The following is a 17,604-nucleotide window of genomic DNA, read 5'->3' as shown; positions in this document are numbered from 1 at the left end:
TTATAAGAATTTAGATGCTTTAAAAAATTTGTAATCTATATCTCACAAGTCTCAAATTGAAAATTTAAAATTCCATGCAGATGATAAAGTATAGTTTTTAAATATTTTAAATTTATTTGTTTACAATTATGAATTGAATAATTAATACATGCATATTATTTACGTTAACTTTGCAGTTTGTTATGAATAAGACTGTAAATTGTAACATTTAACTGTTTGAGAATTTAAGTCTCCATGCAATATATCATCATCTGATAAAATTTTATATGACATTTTTAAAACTTCTAGGGCATTTTTTGATAATTATGTAACTTATACAGTTTATTCCTATAAGCCTAAATAAAATTATCTTAAAAAATGAGAATATGATTTTTTTTTTTTTTACTTTTCATGATTAAAGTATTTTTAAAGTGCAAATAATATTTTCAACATTTTCACAACTTTCTGACAATTAAGAATTTATTGTACATTTGGTTGGTGCTCTCACCTGAATGTATTTTTGAACCTGATAATCATGGTAACACTCAATTATAGTTGCCTTGTGTATACGTAATATGTATGGAATACAAAATAATGTAGCTTATGTAGAGAAGAAGAAGCCTGAAACTTATATTTTATGACAATGTCTTTGCCATCACTAATTAAACAAAATTAAACTGCAGATCTACAGAAAAACATAGGTAATCAGAGATTACAGAACTAACCTCATGGAATGTTGTCTTTTAAGTCAAGCAAAGTCCCACATTAAACTTTAATAATGTATTAGTACTGTGCATCCCTAGATGCAACATTTATGCACTTTTAATCTGATAGGGTTTGCAGTTACTTAGGATTGGTCTTATCTAAAAACTTTGAACTAGTCACTCTTCCAGAAAATGTAAGTCAAATCCAGTATCTGAAGCAAGTTTAAGAGTGTTCATCCTTTGGTGCATCACCCATGCAAGTTTGGTTTAGATAGCTTTTTAAGTTTCTTGGTGATAGACCTGCTCCAAAAACTTTAACCTGGCCACTCATCTGGAAAGTGAAGATCAGATCCAGCATCCGAAGCATGTCCAGTAGTATGCACCCTTAGATGTATCATCCATGCAAGTTTGGTAAACATAGGGCTTATATGTTATAGTTAATTGGAAATGAGATCTGCTCCAAAAACTTTAACCTGGTCACTCATCCGGAAATGTAGGTCAGATCCAGCATCCAAAGCAAGCATGCAAATTTGGTCAATATACATGGTAAAGGGTTTATAGTTACTTGGGAATGAGACCTACTCCTAAAACTTTAACCTACATCAAAAACATTAACCTGACCATTCTTCAGCTGAATTTAGAGCACCTAAAACCTTGGCTGCTACAATGAACCATACAGGAAGCATCCTCCATGCATCTTTGATTAATATAGGGCATAGAGGTACTTGAAAAAGAATTTGCTCCAAAAACTTTATCCTTGGATGCCAAAGCTGAGGATTTTAATAAGCCCCCCCCCCCCCCCCAATTTTGTTGAGGTGAGCTAAAAATGACATGACATTAACAGCGCACAGCATGTACTTGATATTTTGACTCCTTCAAAATTAAATTAGAAACCAGGCTACATTGAAATACATTAACATTACACACATGACTAAAATTTCCTTGGCACATGATGTATTGTCACATGCAATATGTCACAAGACTCTGACCATGTACAGTTAGCAGGAAACGTTAAGTTTCAGATTCTGCACAGATAAGAGAATGCCTTAACAACCACAACTTCCGGACATGCAATAAATGTTCTCAATGACTATCACATCAATCTTTTAATGTACATGACTGTTTATGGCACACAGTGTATATGATATTTATTTTTATCTGATTTTTTTTTTTAAATTCTGTAAACACGCTAAACAAGGAAACAACAATCAGATATAAAGTTTTGTCTCTCATTTATGTCATTTTTTATTTTTTTATTTTATTTCCCCCCCTACTTTTTGCTATCATTTTCAGATTTTTTTATGCCCCCATATCGAAGATTCGGGGGGTATAAAGTTATTGCCCTGTCTGTCCGTCTGTCTAGCTAAGCCTTTTTTTTTGTTTGTCCACAAAAACTTTAACATTGCCCATAACTTTTGATTGGTTAGAGCTATGGCTTTCATATTTCACATGATTGTGTATTCCTAGTGACAAGACCTTTCTTTGGGTACCATCATATTTAACCTTTTAACCTTGAAGTTTGACCCAGTTTTGCAAAATTTTACCAAACTATAACCATGTCCATAACTTTTGAACGTTTGGTGCTAGGGCTTTCATATTACTTCACATTGTAATCTTTGTGACTAAGACCTTCTTTTGGATACATGTACCAACAACTTTGAACCTTTGACCTTGGAGTTTGACCTACTTTTAAAAAAAAATTTAACCTTGGCCATAACTTTTGAATGGTTGGTGCTTGGGCTTTCATACTTCAAATATGTAATTCTTGAGACAAGACCTTCTTTTGGATACATGTACCAACAACTTTGAACCTTCGACCTTGGAGTTTGACCTACTTTAAAAAAAACTTTAACCTTGACCATAACTTTTGAATGATTTGTGTTACATACAGCTATCATATTTCACATGTGTATTTCTTGTGAGAAGGCCTTTCCTTGGGCACCATTAATTTTGACCATTTGACCTTGACATAGATGTTTGACTTATTTTTGAAAAACTTACCTTTTCCATATCTATTCAATGGTTGCTGCCAGGGCTTTCATATTTCACAGGTATATTTCTCGAGATGAGACCTTACTTTGGGTAGCAACATATTTGATTTGCATTCGAGAAAGTTTATTATAAGAGTGTTCGTTACTGTATATACAGGAAAGTGTTCAAGTTACCTGTACCTCTTTTTTATGTCCATCATCAACTTCCTCTTCCTCCGAATCTTCCTCTGCAAGAACTCCCAAATTTCTTCCTGAATAATCACATGAAAAAGACAAACTTTAATTGATAAAATTTAAACTGATAGAAACAACTCACAACTTATTCAAGTAGGAATTACAAATTAATATTGTCAAAACTAATATTAAAAACGAAAATGTAACCATTCATAACTCTCTCAATGAGCTTTGCCTTGTGACTAAACTTAACAAACTAATCTTTGTACATGGCTCTTGACTTCATAAAATGTTATATACTTTTAAAAAAAATATTGAAACTAAAAAATTTATAAAAGTCATCTAGACAATATATAATAAATTATATATAGTTCCCATGTGTAGAACTTTGATCCCCTGTTTTGGCTCTCGTGGGGCCATGATACATGTATGAACAAATCTGAATCTGTACTACCTGAGAATACTTTCACCTAAGTTTCATCTTTTCTAGCCCAGTATTAGCCGTTCTTGATGATTTTTAAATAACCCTGGGCCTAGGTACCAAGCTTTTACTATAATATTTTAATTATCTTCCACTAGAAGTGGGTGTGGCCCTTTATTTAAACAAACTTGAATTCCCTTAACTCAAGAATGCTAAATTGCTTTGTCAGGCAATTCTGTTTGAAATTGGGCCAGTGGTTCTGGAAAAGACTTTGCAAAAATTTTACAGAGAACACACGACACACTGAGTAATGTTGGACACTCTTTTATCAGAAAAGCTTACTTAAACCAATTCACTTGAGCCTTTAGGACTGGTGAGCTATCTACAGAATATTCCTAGTTCCAGAATACGAAACTGTATACCAATATTTATTTGTGTGCAAGAAAGTTTCACAACCCCTCTTTTACAGGGAAATATTTTTTGCCACAAACCATTACTTTAAGTGTGTATTTATGCAAAATGATTCCTCTGCAGTCATGAACATTTATCACCGTTAAGGGATTTCAACCTGATGAATTGCACATAAAAGTTGTCACAAATAACAGTTGATTGATACATGTAGTATCAGAAGTTAAACTTTTTAGAACATTTCTGGATTTCATGAATTCTTGTGATACAGTAACAGGAAAATTTCCTAAGTGAATTAATATAAATGTTCTGTATGCTAATTCTGTTGGTTGGAATAGCAGCAGTCTTAAAGTGACATATCATTTTTAATGATCTAGCTGACATACTTAAGACAAATGCAGGTTTTATGTTCAACTTCAGCTCGACAGGACTAGCAAGCATTTGCAGGGTTCTCATTAATGCAAGAATCTGCGTCCTAGACGCAGCAAAATTACTTGGGACGCAAGGTTCTTAAAAACGATGCGTCCACGGACTCGAGATCGAACGCATCCTCGTTAGTGAGAAAATTCGGGTAATTTCAAAAAAGGGAAATTTAGATGTTAGGATTTGGCAAAGAAATATTTAATCAAAACCTTCCCGTAACTATCATAAAGTTCATCCAAGAAATAACTTTTCTTGTACTTATTTCTCTTTTTTTTTTAAACAGGGATTGATCATATTTAAGCTACTTCATGTTTATTAGTCCATAGTCATAATAATGTCGCATGCCAAACTCCGACAGCTGTAAACACACTGCAGTTTTTAAAAAAAAAACAAAAACAAAAAAAAAACAAAAAAAACAAAACAAAAAAAAACACACTTTTGAATCTTGAGTGTTATCTACATGCTTGTATACACAATGCGGCTTGATTATCTCGTTAATTTCACCCAGTGCAGACGACCGACAGGATTAGTTACACCTCATTGCAAATGACACCTGTGATTGTATACAGTCAACTTTAGGATACTAGTTGATTATGCAACATTTAATTTTAGCTTTATAAACACCGAGTTAATTTTTATGGCAATTGATTACGCGTGTATTTTAGAATATGGCTTGAATGCATTACCAGTTTATATACTTGAATAATATGTTAATATTGCGTAAACAAACTGATAAAATGATAAAGATTTTCATTGGTTTATTGGTGTTTGGATGGAAGGATACTGCAATAATTTAGTTGGGACTCAACATAATTATTCTGGGACGCATCAAATTTAGCTGGGACGCAACCTTCTCAGAAATCTTGAGTCCTGGGACTCAAGTTAGCAAAAACCTAGTGAGAACCCTGATTTGGTTTTTACATAATCTGATTAATTTCAAAAAAATCCTGTGCAGAGTTGCTGGTCATAAGTCTCTCAGACACCTCTGCAATATGGGCTAACATATCAAGATTTTTTAAGAAAAGCATAAAAAAATCACACCAAGGATTCGTTTAAGAAAAATCAATAACAATGACATACTAGCTACTTCCACACCATTTGTATTTGAAGAAGAGAGATGCTTTCTTTTAATTTTACAAAAAGTAAAACACATTATATAATGTTATCAGGTTAACCAAACACAGGCAACTCTGTGAATATCAATTACATGTCATTTTTATGATCTAACATTAAACAGTAATTCGTACTTACACTCGTAGATTTAATATGTTTGTTTGCTAAATATTTATAATTTGATATTTTCGGAGTTTTATTTAAGGAATAACTGTCCAATTTTTTGGTTTCATGATGTGATCAATTGATTGGCTTGAGTGATAATTTGCATAAACGCCGAACGCGTTTATGCATTAAATTATCACGCAAGCCAATCGATTGATCATCGTCATGAAACCAAAAAAATCTGACAGTTATTCATTATATTTACATGCTCTTGATTTTGCAAAATTCACTTGCTACAAGCCCCGCTTCTGTCTCAATTAGTCCCACCCCGCACATGATTTTTTTTTCACCACGCCTATCGATGAACCAGTAGATTTATATAGATTCTGAAATAAAGTATTTTTACTATTTGAAATTTTATCTCAGACAAAGACATCGGAAATGTAAATTTTTATTTACATACAACATTCATTAACATGTGTAATAAATGCTGAACCTGAGCCACAGGAGTTGTTCTTAATTACACCCATAAGAAAACCCTGTTACACATGCATAGATAGTTAGAATAATCTGTTTCTTAATTGGGACAGGATCTCACCACAGATAAAATATATCCCATTTACCTGCAATGTAGCAGAAAATAGCAGAATGACACCAAACCAATTTTGGGAAACAAAAATGAAATTGCCTTTAAAATAATTAACCTTCAAATTTCTCATGATAAACCTTTTCGCTGTTGTGGATATATTTCATTAAAAAAAAATAATCCATCTAATGAAAGAATTCAACACTTTTTCTCAATGTCTGTTAACTGTGGCAAGGTTTTGTCCCAGGACACAGTCAGATTTTTCTAACAACTTTCCTATGTACCAGGTTTAACAACAAACTTTGTTCCATGTGTTGGCAATGTAGCAAAATAAACAGGACTTGATCATGTTGATAATTTCAATCAACATGGGTAGCATTGGCAGATCCAGAAGGGGGTTCCGGGGTTGGAACCCTTTATTTTTGCCGAGTGGAGAGAGAGAGAGAGAGGGGGGGGGGGATAAAATGTTTGCTGGTGCCTGTGATATTAACCAGCCAATGATTGAGCTGCATGTACGAGGCCCTGGTAGAGAGTGATCCCCCATAATTAAATTTTTTGATACATAATATTCTGTAAAGTGGACACCTAAAATTTTCTGGAATGACTCTGAACCAGGGACCTATATACTATAGTATATATATAGGTCGATCCCTGTTCTGAACGGGCACCTGCTGATCTGCTCCTTCATATCTTTAGAGAGAAATTATAAGCTTCATGAAGAATAAAATCATAAAATATCATTGGACTTTTGCTATAAAATAAAGAGTACCTCTGTCCATTTCCCAGTTATCAGTGATATGGAACTGTGCAGATTATTTAACTTATTTAAGAAGCGCCAACTTCGGCCGCCATTTGTAAACCGTTGCTAGTCACGTGATTTCTCCCGATATTGAGCCCGATATATTTTTTTGTAGTACATGTTTGTATGTATATGGAAAATAGCACATTTATGGTCCCACAATCTATTTTCCGAGGCGGCGAAGGATCAACGCATTTTAATAATAAAACGCATAAAGAAAAGAAATAGAGAATGAGAAGTCAGCTAAATACGGCATAACATATACACATGTAAATATATGAAGAAAAGGGCGGAAAATTTATAAATTATTTATAAATTTTCCGCCCTTTTCTTCATATATTTACATGTGTATATACTTTCATTGGACGCTTCCTTCGTTTTGGACTGTAGCTTTGCCAATACCCAAATAGGCAGTGGCTCCACAAACAAGTTTGAGCTTAGAAAAATAAAGAACAAGGTTCACTTAGGGCCTTTTTTTGCCCTGTGAATTTCAGAAAAACTCAAACTGCTTGGTTTTAGTTGACAATGCATTAAATATCATTTAGACCTTTGGTGACTGCATATCTATCAAAAATAACGTAATTTTCTAGCTAGTCAATGCATTATGACGTCATGAAATGCGTCATTTTCCTCAAATCCTGAAAAATTCTACAAAAACAGCCAATTTTTAAAGCTATTTTGCGATATCTAATATAGAGCGCAACCCCTGATCTAAAATATGCAACTATTAAATGATAGAACTATTTCTGAGAATTACAAAACATGTTTTATTTTTTAGATCAGAGGGTGCGCTCATATTATTTCTCTTCTTTAAAAGTTCTCAAATATACTTGTTTTCCTTAAAATTCAAGAACATCGCAATTCCATGAAGCCTGTTTTCCAAGACCTTGGCTTTAAGAAGAAAATTTTTAATAGGAAATGAAAGCACTAAGTCTCTACTTTATCTTGATGTTTAAAATGGAACATACAGTGTTAGTCAATAAATTGGTATATCTACAGGGCCATTTTATGCATGTAGTGAACTTAGCATAATTTTGGCATGATTTAATTAGCTGTGAAAAGGGGCATAACTCTGCAAATCCATCAAATGTCTTGCTGAAATCCTGTTTTTCATGAAATGTATTTTTCTTTTCTTTTTTTTTTTTTTTTTTTTTTGGAGATATTGATGTTGGTTCAAATGCTCCTAGTTATATGTACATGTATGTTAGTTAATTTATTTATTAAATTTTATTTATGTAGTAATTATTTTTAAAATTTATTTATTTATTTATTTATTTATATTGGTGGTGGTTTTTTTTTTTTTTTTTTTTTTACTCTGTGAATATGAGATACGTGTATGTACTAATCGCGAACATTTCTTGAAAAACAAGAAATAATTAATTTGGAATCAAGATTTTTATCATATGAATTATTCAATATTATGATAAGTACATGCAAACTGTGTTGAAATAGTTAAGATATTTCCTACGTGAAAATACAAATGTAGATCTGAAATAAGTTAATTATTTAAAGGCAAAAAGGGAGGGGGGGCATGTAGCAACACATTTATATAATCCTATCAATTTGGCGAAATTCTTGGCCCAACGTCAAACTAATTGTAACATAAATCATTTTGTCATAAATTAAATCTAACATGTACAAACTATTCGCATTAAAAAAATCTTAGAAAATCTAATGCAACCAAAAAGAAAGCATAATTTTGGCATGATTTTTAAAATTAGCTATGAAAAGGGGCATAACTCTGCAAATCCATCAAATGTCTTGCTGAAATCCTGTTTTTCATGAAAGCGTAAACTGATTTTAACTTTTCTGGTACAGTTAAACAGATAATTTTTTCACATAGATATTACAAATTTGAAACGGGTATTTTGAAATTAATTTAGTAATAGCTATTTAATTCAAATTTGGGAAGATTAGCATTTTTAATTAAGAGATAGTAAACACAGAGTAAAAAAATAGTGATAACTAAATTTCCTTTAGACAAAAATTTAGTATGCATGGATCATTTCATTTAGTATATAAATACTTAATATGATTAAAAACACATCCATAAAGATTTAGAGACGACATTTTATGCTTTGCGTGATAACCTCTGCCCTAGCCTAAAATTTAATTTATTATCAGGCAAGGAAATGCAGCATACACTCTGAAGTGAGATTAAACGTCTGTAAAAAAAAAAAAAAAAATACTGATTTAAAATCTAACCAAAATATACGAAATTGGCAAGAGATATGTATCAGTTTCCTATAGTAAGTCTCATAGAAAATCATGAACCCCAAATAATGCTTCACCCCATCCGATCTTGTTGGATTTTTTATTACATTTATTTTGTGCATTCTAGAGTTCATGATAAATAAATTGATGCCTGGAGTAATCCGTTTATTTCAATGTGGATGCGCGAGTTTAATTGAAACAGATTACTTATTAACTTCTCTTCATACTTCTAGAAGTAAATTAATCAAGTAATGTTTAACAAGTTTTAACATTTGGACATTAGTCCTGACAAATTGCCTTTTCTACTCAATGGACCGTACCAACGTATAGCAGTCATTCTACGATAAATGGACCAATTCAGAGTATAAAACATGAAAAAAATAATTGTTTCAAATAGCAAAATGAACATTATAATTCTCTAAAGGACATATCAGTGAACTTGAAAACAAAGAATTGTCCACAAATCTGGTATCGTTAACTTTTTTCAATAATTTCAAGATACCATTGATTTTAATTAATATTACGAAAGTAAATGCTTGATCAAGCATTATTATTTTTTAAATAAAGCTGAACTTGACCAATTTTTCATTTCTGATGTTCAGTGAAGAACGCTAAAGTATGATTCATGAAGTCTCGCATGAATCCGAATTTAAATTAAATTTTCGGGAAAAATATCGTTACGGAAGTTAATCGTTACGGAAGTTAATTCCCAGCAATAAAAGTTAAAATTCTCTTCAATAGTTAAAATCAAAGTCTGTTTTAGGATATTAAACAAAAGTATGAAGCATTTCGCTCCCAAAATAACAAAAAAAATTATACCTTTAATGCAAAAACTTTCCTGAAATAGCGTTACGGAAGTTAAATTTTTAAAAGAGACAACTGTTTTTGTCTAATTCATTTTGTTATGTCGAATACGTAATCGTCTAAAATAGCTGACTTGCAACTAGAATCGATGATATAAGGCGTCGTGGTCACTTTCAGATAAGTTTCATTTCTTTTTGAAATCTGCATTCTGTGCGTGAACTTTAAAATAAAATCGTTACGGAAGTTAACCGATTTTAAGCGACATGCTTATGATTTCGCATGAAAGGAGATTCCATGCATTTCTTTGCGAGAAGTGGTTTGATTTCTTTTTCTATAGGATAAAAGACGGAACGATTTTACGGCTGAAAATTTCATCTTGAAATTTGTAAATAAATGAAGCGACATTAAGATTTGCAGTGGAATACGTTTTTCAACATTACATTATCTTCATATCAAAACTTTAACTGCATATTTATCGGTGAATATTTACAAAACCATGTGTGTATGTTAAGACTTCGAGTTGAAATCGACCTTTAAATTTATAGTTAAGATATTACAACGGTGAATTTGTAAGCGACATAAAAAATTCTTAATTGGTTATGTTTTTGTGGAATGACTGATAGGCGAAATCAATACTAGAGCTGAACTAATCTAAGGTACAATCGATGTGGTAACCAGTTGTAACTACGACGGATCAAACATTCAGGGTAAATCTGTGTTTTAATGTATATATATAATATATTATTGGGTAATATTTATGCTAAGAGAATTCTTATTGTATATCTTTGGATAGATTTCAAAAGATTTTTTGAGCACTAGTTCTGAAAATCTAAGCTTTGTTTTATGTTTTTATGAAAGAAACAAATTCTTTGGGTCGATCCTTTCACGTATCAGATTTGATGAATTGTTCCAATGAATAGTTTATTCACTTTAAAAAAAATATATCCATTCGTTTATTTTAGTATTAATGTTGATTAAACTTGTTTCACATTAGAAAAAAGCAATATATACGTGATATTTGGTGCTTCGTCTGTACAAAGGTCTTTGTTTGTTCGATTGTGTAGGTGTGGGAGGGTGTGTGTGAAAATAATTTAATTTGATTTCAAATACATTGAAGTCTTTACTTGAGCAGTAAATCAATTGAATTGTTTTAACATTTATGCAGAACGTGTATACAGTGTTTGTTTGTTTGTATGTTGTTTAACGTCCCTATAGTGAAACTCAGAATATGTTAACCTTTTATGCTAGAAGACAAAGGTGATCCTTTCACCTGAACTGTAAAAGGACACTGCAGTCAAATAGAAAATCTGCATATGCTCAGCTCAGTAGATTATTGTGTTGAACTGTTGTGCGCAAGATAGTTTTAATCGAAATGTCACAATTCCATTGTTCTGTCTAATCCTAAATAAATTTAAAAAGCTCTTTAAAGTCAAAAGTTATGGGGCATTGAAGTTTTCCAAATTAAAGTTTCTTTTTCAATGGTGATAACAGTTTGCAGTTCACAGACTGCCCCAGTTGCTCTTTGATATTGACAAAACTGATTGTAAATACCCTCTCTATCAGTACAAATGTTCCTAGTATTACTTTTAAGATTTTTTTTTTAAATTACACAACTCCCTTACATTAATTACAGATAAGAATATGTAAATGCTTTATTTATTTATTTATTTATTTATTTATTTTAAAGGGATTATTTCAAAGTATTAGATGTAATTTTAGAAAAGTACTGATAGTTCTTAACTACAAACTATCACAATTTTAATTTGATTTTTGATTTTTATGTCATTTAAGAGGCCAAATTCGGCTGTAGCCATACCTTGTCATTTGCAATTCTAACCCATACGTACATGTATTTGTACAGTATAAGTGTTGACTGGTTTGAACCCATCGTTTTCCTTTGCATTAAGGGATGATGATGTGATTTTAGGAACCTTAATGTGTTAATCGTTTATCTAGCTCACGCTCTTGCATTTGAATAACCAGTCTTTAGCGTTCAATACTTTATTTTTGTGAACTTTATGCTAACATAACTTTAATTGTTTATTGGGCTTCATGATTCCTTTGACTATACTTTATTCCATTAGACACTTTAAGATTTTTGTGTACGTGTATCTGATCCTGTTTTAGTCAGGCACATAGTATCGTTTTTTGAAAGGAGGGGTGGGGGGAGCTCCGAAAAAGAATTGAAACTTACCTGAAAAAACTTTGTCAAGCAAACAAAAAAAAAAAAACAAAAAACAAAAAAAAAGAAAAAAAAACAAAACAAAAAAAAAGAAAGATTGAAAGAAAAGAAAAGAAAAGATTGATTGATTATTAAAAAAGAAAAGAAAATACGTGGCTGTTAGTTCAATGGAGCCAAAAACTAATGTGAACTTTTTTGATCGAAATATGCCCGTCATTTGACTTTATGTACATATATGTAGCTGTTATTTTTTCACATTTTCGACAATGACGGATGTCGAATCTAGACACAAAACAATCATGGTTGTCAAGTCTGGTTGACGGGGATTCAAATCTGTTCAAAGCAAGAGCAAGACCACTCTTAAACTGAAAATAATTTTAAAAAATGTGAAAGTTCATTTGGGTCAAATGAAAATCTTTTCTTCTCATGGGCAAGAAAAGATAACACTGACTGGAAAACTATCTAATCCTAGGATTGAGTCAATATGTGTCATAATTTGATATAGGAAACTAGAGAGGAAAATTATTTAAGTCTTATTCTCAGAAATAGAAGGGCTACAATTATATTTTAAATTAAATAACATTCCAGTGTGTACGTTAAGATTCATATTAGTTTAAGTCATAGTACCGAAACTATTATGGGGTTACAAGATAGAACTAAAGGGGTTAATATATTAAAAAAAAACTCTTTTCAGGAAGAGATAAGTCTGTAATAAATCATCACTTCCGTGTAGAGGAGATTAAAATTTGTCAAACAGAAGAGCGAAACTTTTATATATTATTAATATTAACATACAAACATCCCAAAAGGGTTCAGATTCAGATTTTTTCAAATCATGACCTCCGCACCTGGGTTAGGCCATAGTAAGAGAGTCAACATTTTATAATGGAATATATCTTTATTAAAGTTTTTAAGATTGCTTACTTTTTAGTATGCAACCTTAAAAACTTAAATATAATTATCTCCTGTTGTACAATGTAACTCCAATAAGGAAATTGTTTATTTACTGTTACTTGTTATTAAAAAAAAATAAATGTAATCTTTCTTTTTAAACAAATTAAGCGAAAGTTACACACTTAAAGCACATTGACAGCAGGGACATTATATGGACATCAACAAATGATGAATTTCTAACATTACCATGATGGAAGAAGAATCTAACTCTGAGGGCAGCCACTGTTTTAGATGTTCTGAAGATGCAGAATACTACTGCAGAGAATGTGAGGATGACTTCTGTTCACAGTGTAAAGAAAAACATTTGATAGACCTTGACTTTCATACCCATGATGTAGTTACAACTGAGATGAAATATGGAAATAATACGTATGATGTAGCGTGTGAAAAACATCCATATAATGTCTATGATTTGTGGTGTCGAAGATGTAAGTGCCCTTTTTGTAAATATTGCAAAGGACACAAAAATCATCCGGCGGTTGGAATTCAAAGAGCATATGAGAAAAGCAAATCTCAAAGCCGAAAAAATATTGCCAAAATTCGAAGCATAATTTTGCCATATAATATTGCCTTACTTGATCAAATGAAGAATAATTTACCCTCCAACATTAGAACATGTCAATTGGAAACTCCAAAGCACTTTTCAAAGATGAAGGAAAGAGGAGAAACAGCAAAAATACTTTTAGACTCTGTACAAAGTCTAGACTTATCGAGATTTAAAAATTTTGTTGAAAGAGTAAATCAACTGAAGAGGTTTGTCATTGCAACACAAATGTCAGTTGATCAGTCAGAGACTTTTTTTAAAGATGCCAGTAAAATGGCTATCGGTTTTAAAGAAATTTCCCCTGCTTGCTATTGAAGACTTTCCGAATACTTACGTAAAACCTAGCATAACTCTGTCTGCTCTCAACAGGGAAAAAGTAATTCATATGTTTGGAGAAGTAGAGATAATAAACGCTGGAAAGAGAAACATTGGAAATGAATACCTTTTTGAAGTTCTGCCTGACGTTGAATTTACCGAATCAATTGAATTGGATAGAATGTGGAAGAGTTTGCACATTTCCTTGTAACACCAGAGAAAGTCTGGATCAGTAACCACAGAAAACTTCTCCTCGTACTCAAAAACGAGAGAGTACTGTATAGTGAAAAAGATGTTTTAACTGACGTTGATTTTCCGTGTGTCCATTCAGTAACAAGGGCAGGAGAATTAATTTATATAGACAAAAGACATAACATCAAGAAAGTGGAAAGACAGAAAAAATTGCACGTGCCAAGAATTTTAATTGCGAGTAAGCCCCCTTGGAAACCTTGTAGTGTCTTTTGCTCTTTTTTAAATGACGATTTGTTGATAGGCATGTGGAGTCGTAAAAATGATGCGTCGATGGTTGCAAGGTTTGATAGGTCAGGAAGACCAATGCAGAGTTTCCAATATAACGAATCGGGTAAACCCCTTTATAAAAAAGCATTGTTTATAACAGAAAACCAGAACGGTGACGTCATTGTATCTGATTTTTGGTATGGTGTAGTGGTGGTAAATCGAGAGGGGAAATACCGCTTTTCGTACAAGGGTCCTCCATTGGGACCACGATTATCCCCACATGGTGTTTGCACGGATGTTTTGATGCACATTCTGGTTTGCGATTACAATACCAATAGTGTTCATATGATTGATAAGAACGGACACTTTTTGCGCTTTATACTGACGAATAAACATGATATGAACGAACCTCGAAGCCTTTTCTACGATAATATAAGCCACTTACTTTGGGTTGGATCAGAAGACAAATACACCAATCCTTCTATTTACAGATATATAAACCGAAAGAATGTATAAAGGGAGATTGGATTTGCTTATAGCTAGTCACTGGGAGAAATGAGTATCAGTAAAGTATTAGACATTAAAATTTAAAAAAAAAATCACTTCTCTCCAATCGATCAATGACTACATTTGAACCTGTCCCTTTCTAAATGAAAAAAAACCTAGCAAATATTTTTTGTTTAATTTCAGAAAAGAAGAGAAACATTTATGATTGGACAAACTGAAATTGAAACCTGTGTATATCGATATGTATTTTATAATTTGAATTTCATACAAATGTTTTAAACATACAAACCAAAGATCAGGTACATTAAGTACAAGTCTCTGTAAGAATCAGGCAAAAGGTGAATCATGAGGGTTCTCAGAATTTGATGATTTTCAACACATAGATTTCTCTTGCGCTATAAACAATGTATGCAAAGTGAAAAAAGTTTTGGGTCATGGTTACTATGGAAACACGACAAAAGAAATTTCCCTAGCAACCGGTCAATTTTCCATGTGTATGGACAAAAAAATCACTAATCTTTAGGGCTTGAAAATGATTGTAAATATTATAGAATTTCTTCTTATTTATTCTTATCGTAAAGATAAACATTTAAAGTGTTTTCACAATGCACTACATAGAAATAAGAATTTGAGATATAACTGTACTAGACATGGGTAGATATGCATGTTTTGTGTTTTTTGCTGATTCAGCACTTTTGTTGATTTTGGTACTTTTCAAGGCCTTATTACTAAAACTTCTGGCGTAATACAGGAATTGCATATATTTCGCATAAAAGCAGAGGCATGTGTCTTTTGGACTTTCAATTCAAAAAGGTGTGTTTTTTGAGAATTCCAATCCGTTGCCTAGCAACAAAAATGGATGTTTTGATAAACAAAAATGGAAAATCGTACAATGTAAAACATTATTAATCTAATAAATTGTAATCTGAGAGTACAAGAACACAGTTTAAAGTAAGAAAAAATATCTGAGACAATTTTGCAAACCAGGAAATATTGTAAAGATACTTATCTCCATGGCAACAGCAAATTCTCCATAGCAACAAAGCAAATAAAGTCACTTTTGGCACATATTTATGAACAAGTGTAAAATATTAATCCACAGTTTGGTAGCATATTGCAATTAATCAAATTTGATTTCGTAATAGATGTCTTAGAAAAGTACATTTTTATGATTTTAATCCATTTTTATACTTTTAACCCATGGCAACAACATTTGAGCACATAAGAACCAAAATATGTTAGGGAGAGTTAAGAGCAATTTTCTAACCACTTGAACTTTTGGGGGGGGGGGGGGGGCATGCATGATCACTGATTTTCCTGAAACTTTGTTCATTATCACTTATTATAATAGTAACAATTATAATAGTTTGACAACAGAATTTTAAATCAATTAATGTTTGGTTGCTATGTGCCTTAGTTGTCATGGTAACAGATAGGATAATTTCAACAAAATTTAGATTTTCGGCTACTTTGAATCTTTATTGACCCTTCACAAGCACTTAAAATCCAAACTGGCCATTTACATATGAAAGAAGATGTGTTAGTGAAACACTAATACCCCCGTATGGCAGGTTATGGCGAAGATTAAAGTTTCTCAAATGCAAGGTTAAAGTTTTCTAAGAGTAAGTAAAAAATCAAGGTCAAGGTCAAAGTTGTTGGTATCCAAAGGAAGGTCTTGTCACAAGTATTACATATGTGAAGAATGAAAGCCCTAGCACCAACCTTTCAAAAATTATGGCCAAGGTTAAAGTTTTTCAAAAGTAGGTCAAACTCCTGTGTCAAGGTCAAAGGGTCAAAGTGGTTGGTATTCAAAGGAAGGTGATGTCACAAGGATTACATAAGTGAAGTATGAAAGCCCTAGCATCAACCATTCAAAAGTTATGGCCAAGTTTAAAGTTTTTCAAAAGTAAGTCAAACTCCTAGGTCAAGGTCAAAAAGGTCAAAGTAGTTGGTATTCAAAGGAAGGTCTTGTCACAAGGATTACATATGTGAAGTATGAATGCCCTAGCTCTAACCGTTCAAAAGTTATGGCCAAGGTTAAAGTTTTTCAAAAGTAGGTCAAACTCCTAGGTCAAGGTCAAAGGGTCAAAGAAGTTGGTATCCAAAGGAAGGTCTTGTCACAAGGAATACACATGTGAAGTATGAAAGCCCAAGCACCAACTGTTCAAAGGTATGGCCAAGGTTAAAGTTTTTCAAAAGTAGGTCAAACTCTAAGGTCAAGGTCAAAAGGTCAAAATTGTTGGTATCCAAAGGAAGGCTTTGTCACAAAGAATACACATGTGAAGTTTGAAACCCCAAGCACCAACTGTTCAGAAGTTATGGCCAAGGTTAAAGTCTCAAAAAATTTTGCAAAAGTGGGTCAAACTCCAAGGTCAAAAGGTCAAATATGATGGTTACCAAAGAAAGGTCTTGTCACAAGGAATACACATGTGAAATATGAAAGTCATAGCTCCAACCAATCAAAAGTTATGGGCAAGGTTAAAGTTGACAACAGACAGACAGACAAACAGATAAACAGATAAACAGATAGACAGGACAAAAACAATATACTCCCGGGATCTTTGGATCCGGGGGCATAAAAAAACCCAATAAACCTTGTTGCCACTTATTATGTAAAGAAAGTTTTTGGAATATATCTCTATATAGATGGTAACCACGGCTACATTTGGCATACATTTTATATGCAGAAAAACGCTCAGTATATTCTTATTATGGGAGTTACATGACTCAACTCGATCACCAGTGATAAAAATTCCAAATACTTGACCTTATAAAAAGAAAGGTTTTAGCAATATTATTCTAACAATGAAAATATCAGTTGCCAAGATGACACAGCAAAGTACCTCAATTTGTTATAACCCTGCAAACAAAAATATGGGTTATAAAGGAATCACCTGTCTGTCTCTGTGTCCTTTTGTCCGT

The 17,604-nt window shown here is 32.3% G+C and overlaps 2 protein-coding genes across 3 annotated transcripts in view; one reads left to right on the top strand and one right to left on the bottom strand.

The window, feature by feature from the left end:
• Positions 1-6,710, bottom strand: part of LOC133176445 (titin-like) — a 33,541-nt gene extending 26,831 nt beyond the window's left edge. Inside the window, exons 1-2 of one of the 2 annotated variants that reach the window (XM_061311570.1) lie at positions 6,674-6,710; positions 2,855-2,925 (exon numbers count right to left, since the gene is read on the bottom strand). In XM_061311570.1, coding sequence (XP_061167554.1) covers positions 2,855-2,925; positions 6,674-6,683 — 81 coding nt within the window. In that variant the 5' untranslated portion in view covers positions 6,684-6,710. The remainder of the gene's footprint in view (positions 1-2,854; positions 2,926-6,673) is intronic. The other variant, XM_061311569.1, reaches the window with a different exon arrangement.
• A 6,337-nt stretch (positions 6,711-13,047) lies between these two features.
• Positions 13,048-14,691, top strand: LOC133176428 (uncharacterized). Its single transcript, XM_061311552.1, has 2 exons — positions 13,048-13,285; positions 14,210-14,691. Exons 1-2 carry the CDS (start codon positions 13,048-13,050, stop codon positions 14,689-14,691), a joined length of 720 nt encoding a protein of 239 aa, XP_061167536.1.
• The last annotated feature ends 2,913 nt before the right edge of the window (positions 14,692-17,604 follow it).

Source organism: Saccostrea echinata, unplaced genomic scaffold, assembly GCF_033153115.1.
Source record: "Saccostrea echinata isolate AGI-Se365-2 ecotype Australia unplaced genomic scaffold, CSIRO_AGI_Sech_v1 ptg000075l, whole genome shotgun sequence".
NCBI classification, from domain to species: domain Eukaryota; kingdom Metazoa; phylum Mollusca; class Bivalvia; order Ostreida; family Ostreidae; genus Saccostrea; species Saccostrea echinata.
Note: the sequence above shows the minus strand (reverse complement) of the source record. Positions and strands in the feature narration are given on the sequence as shown.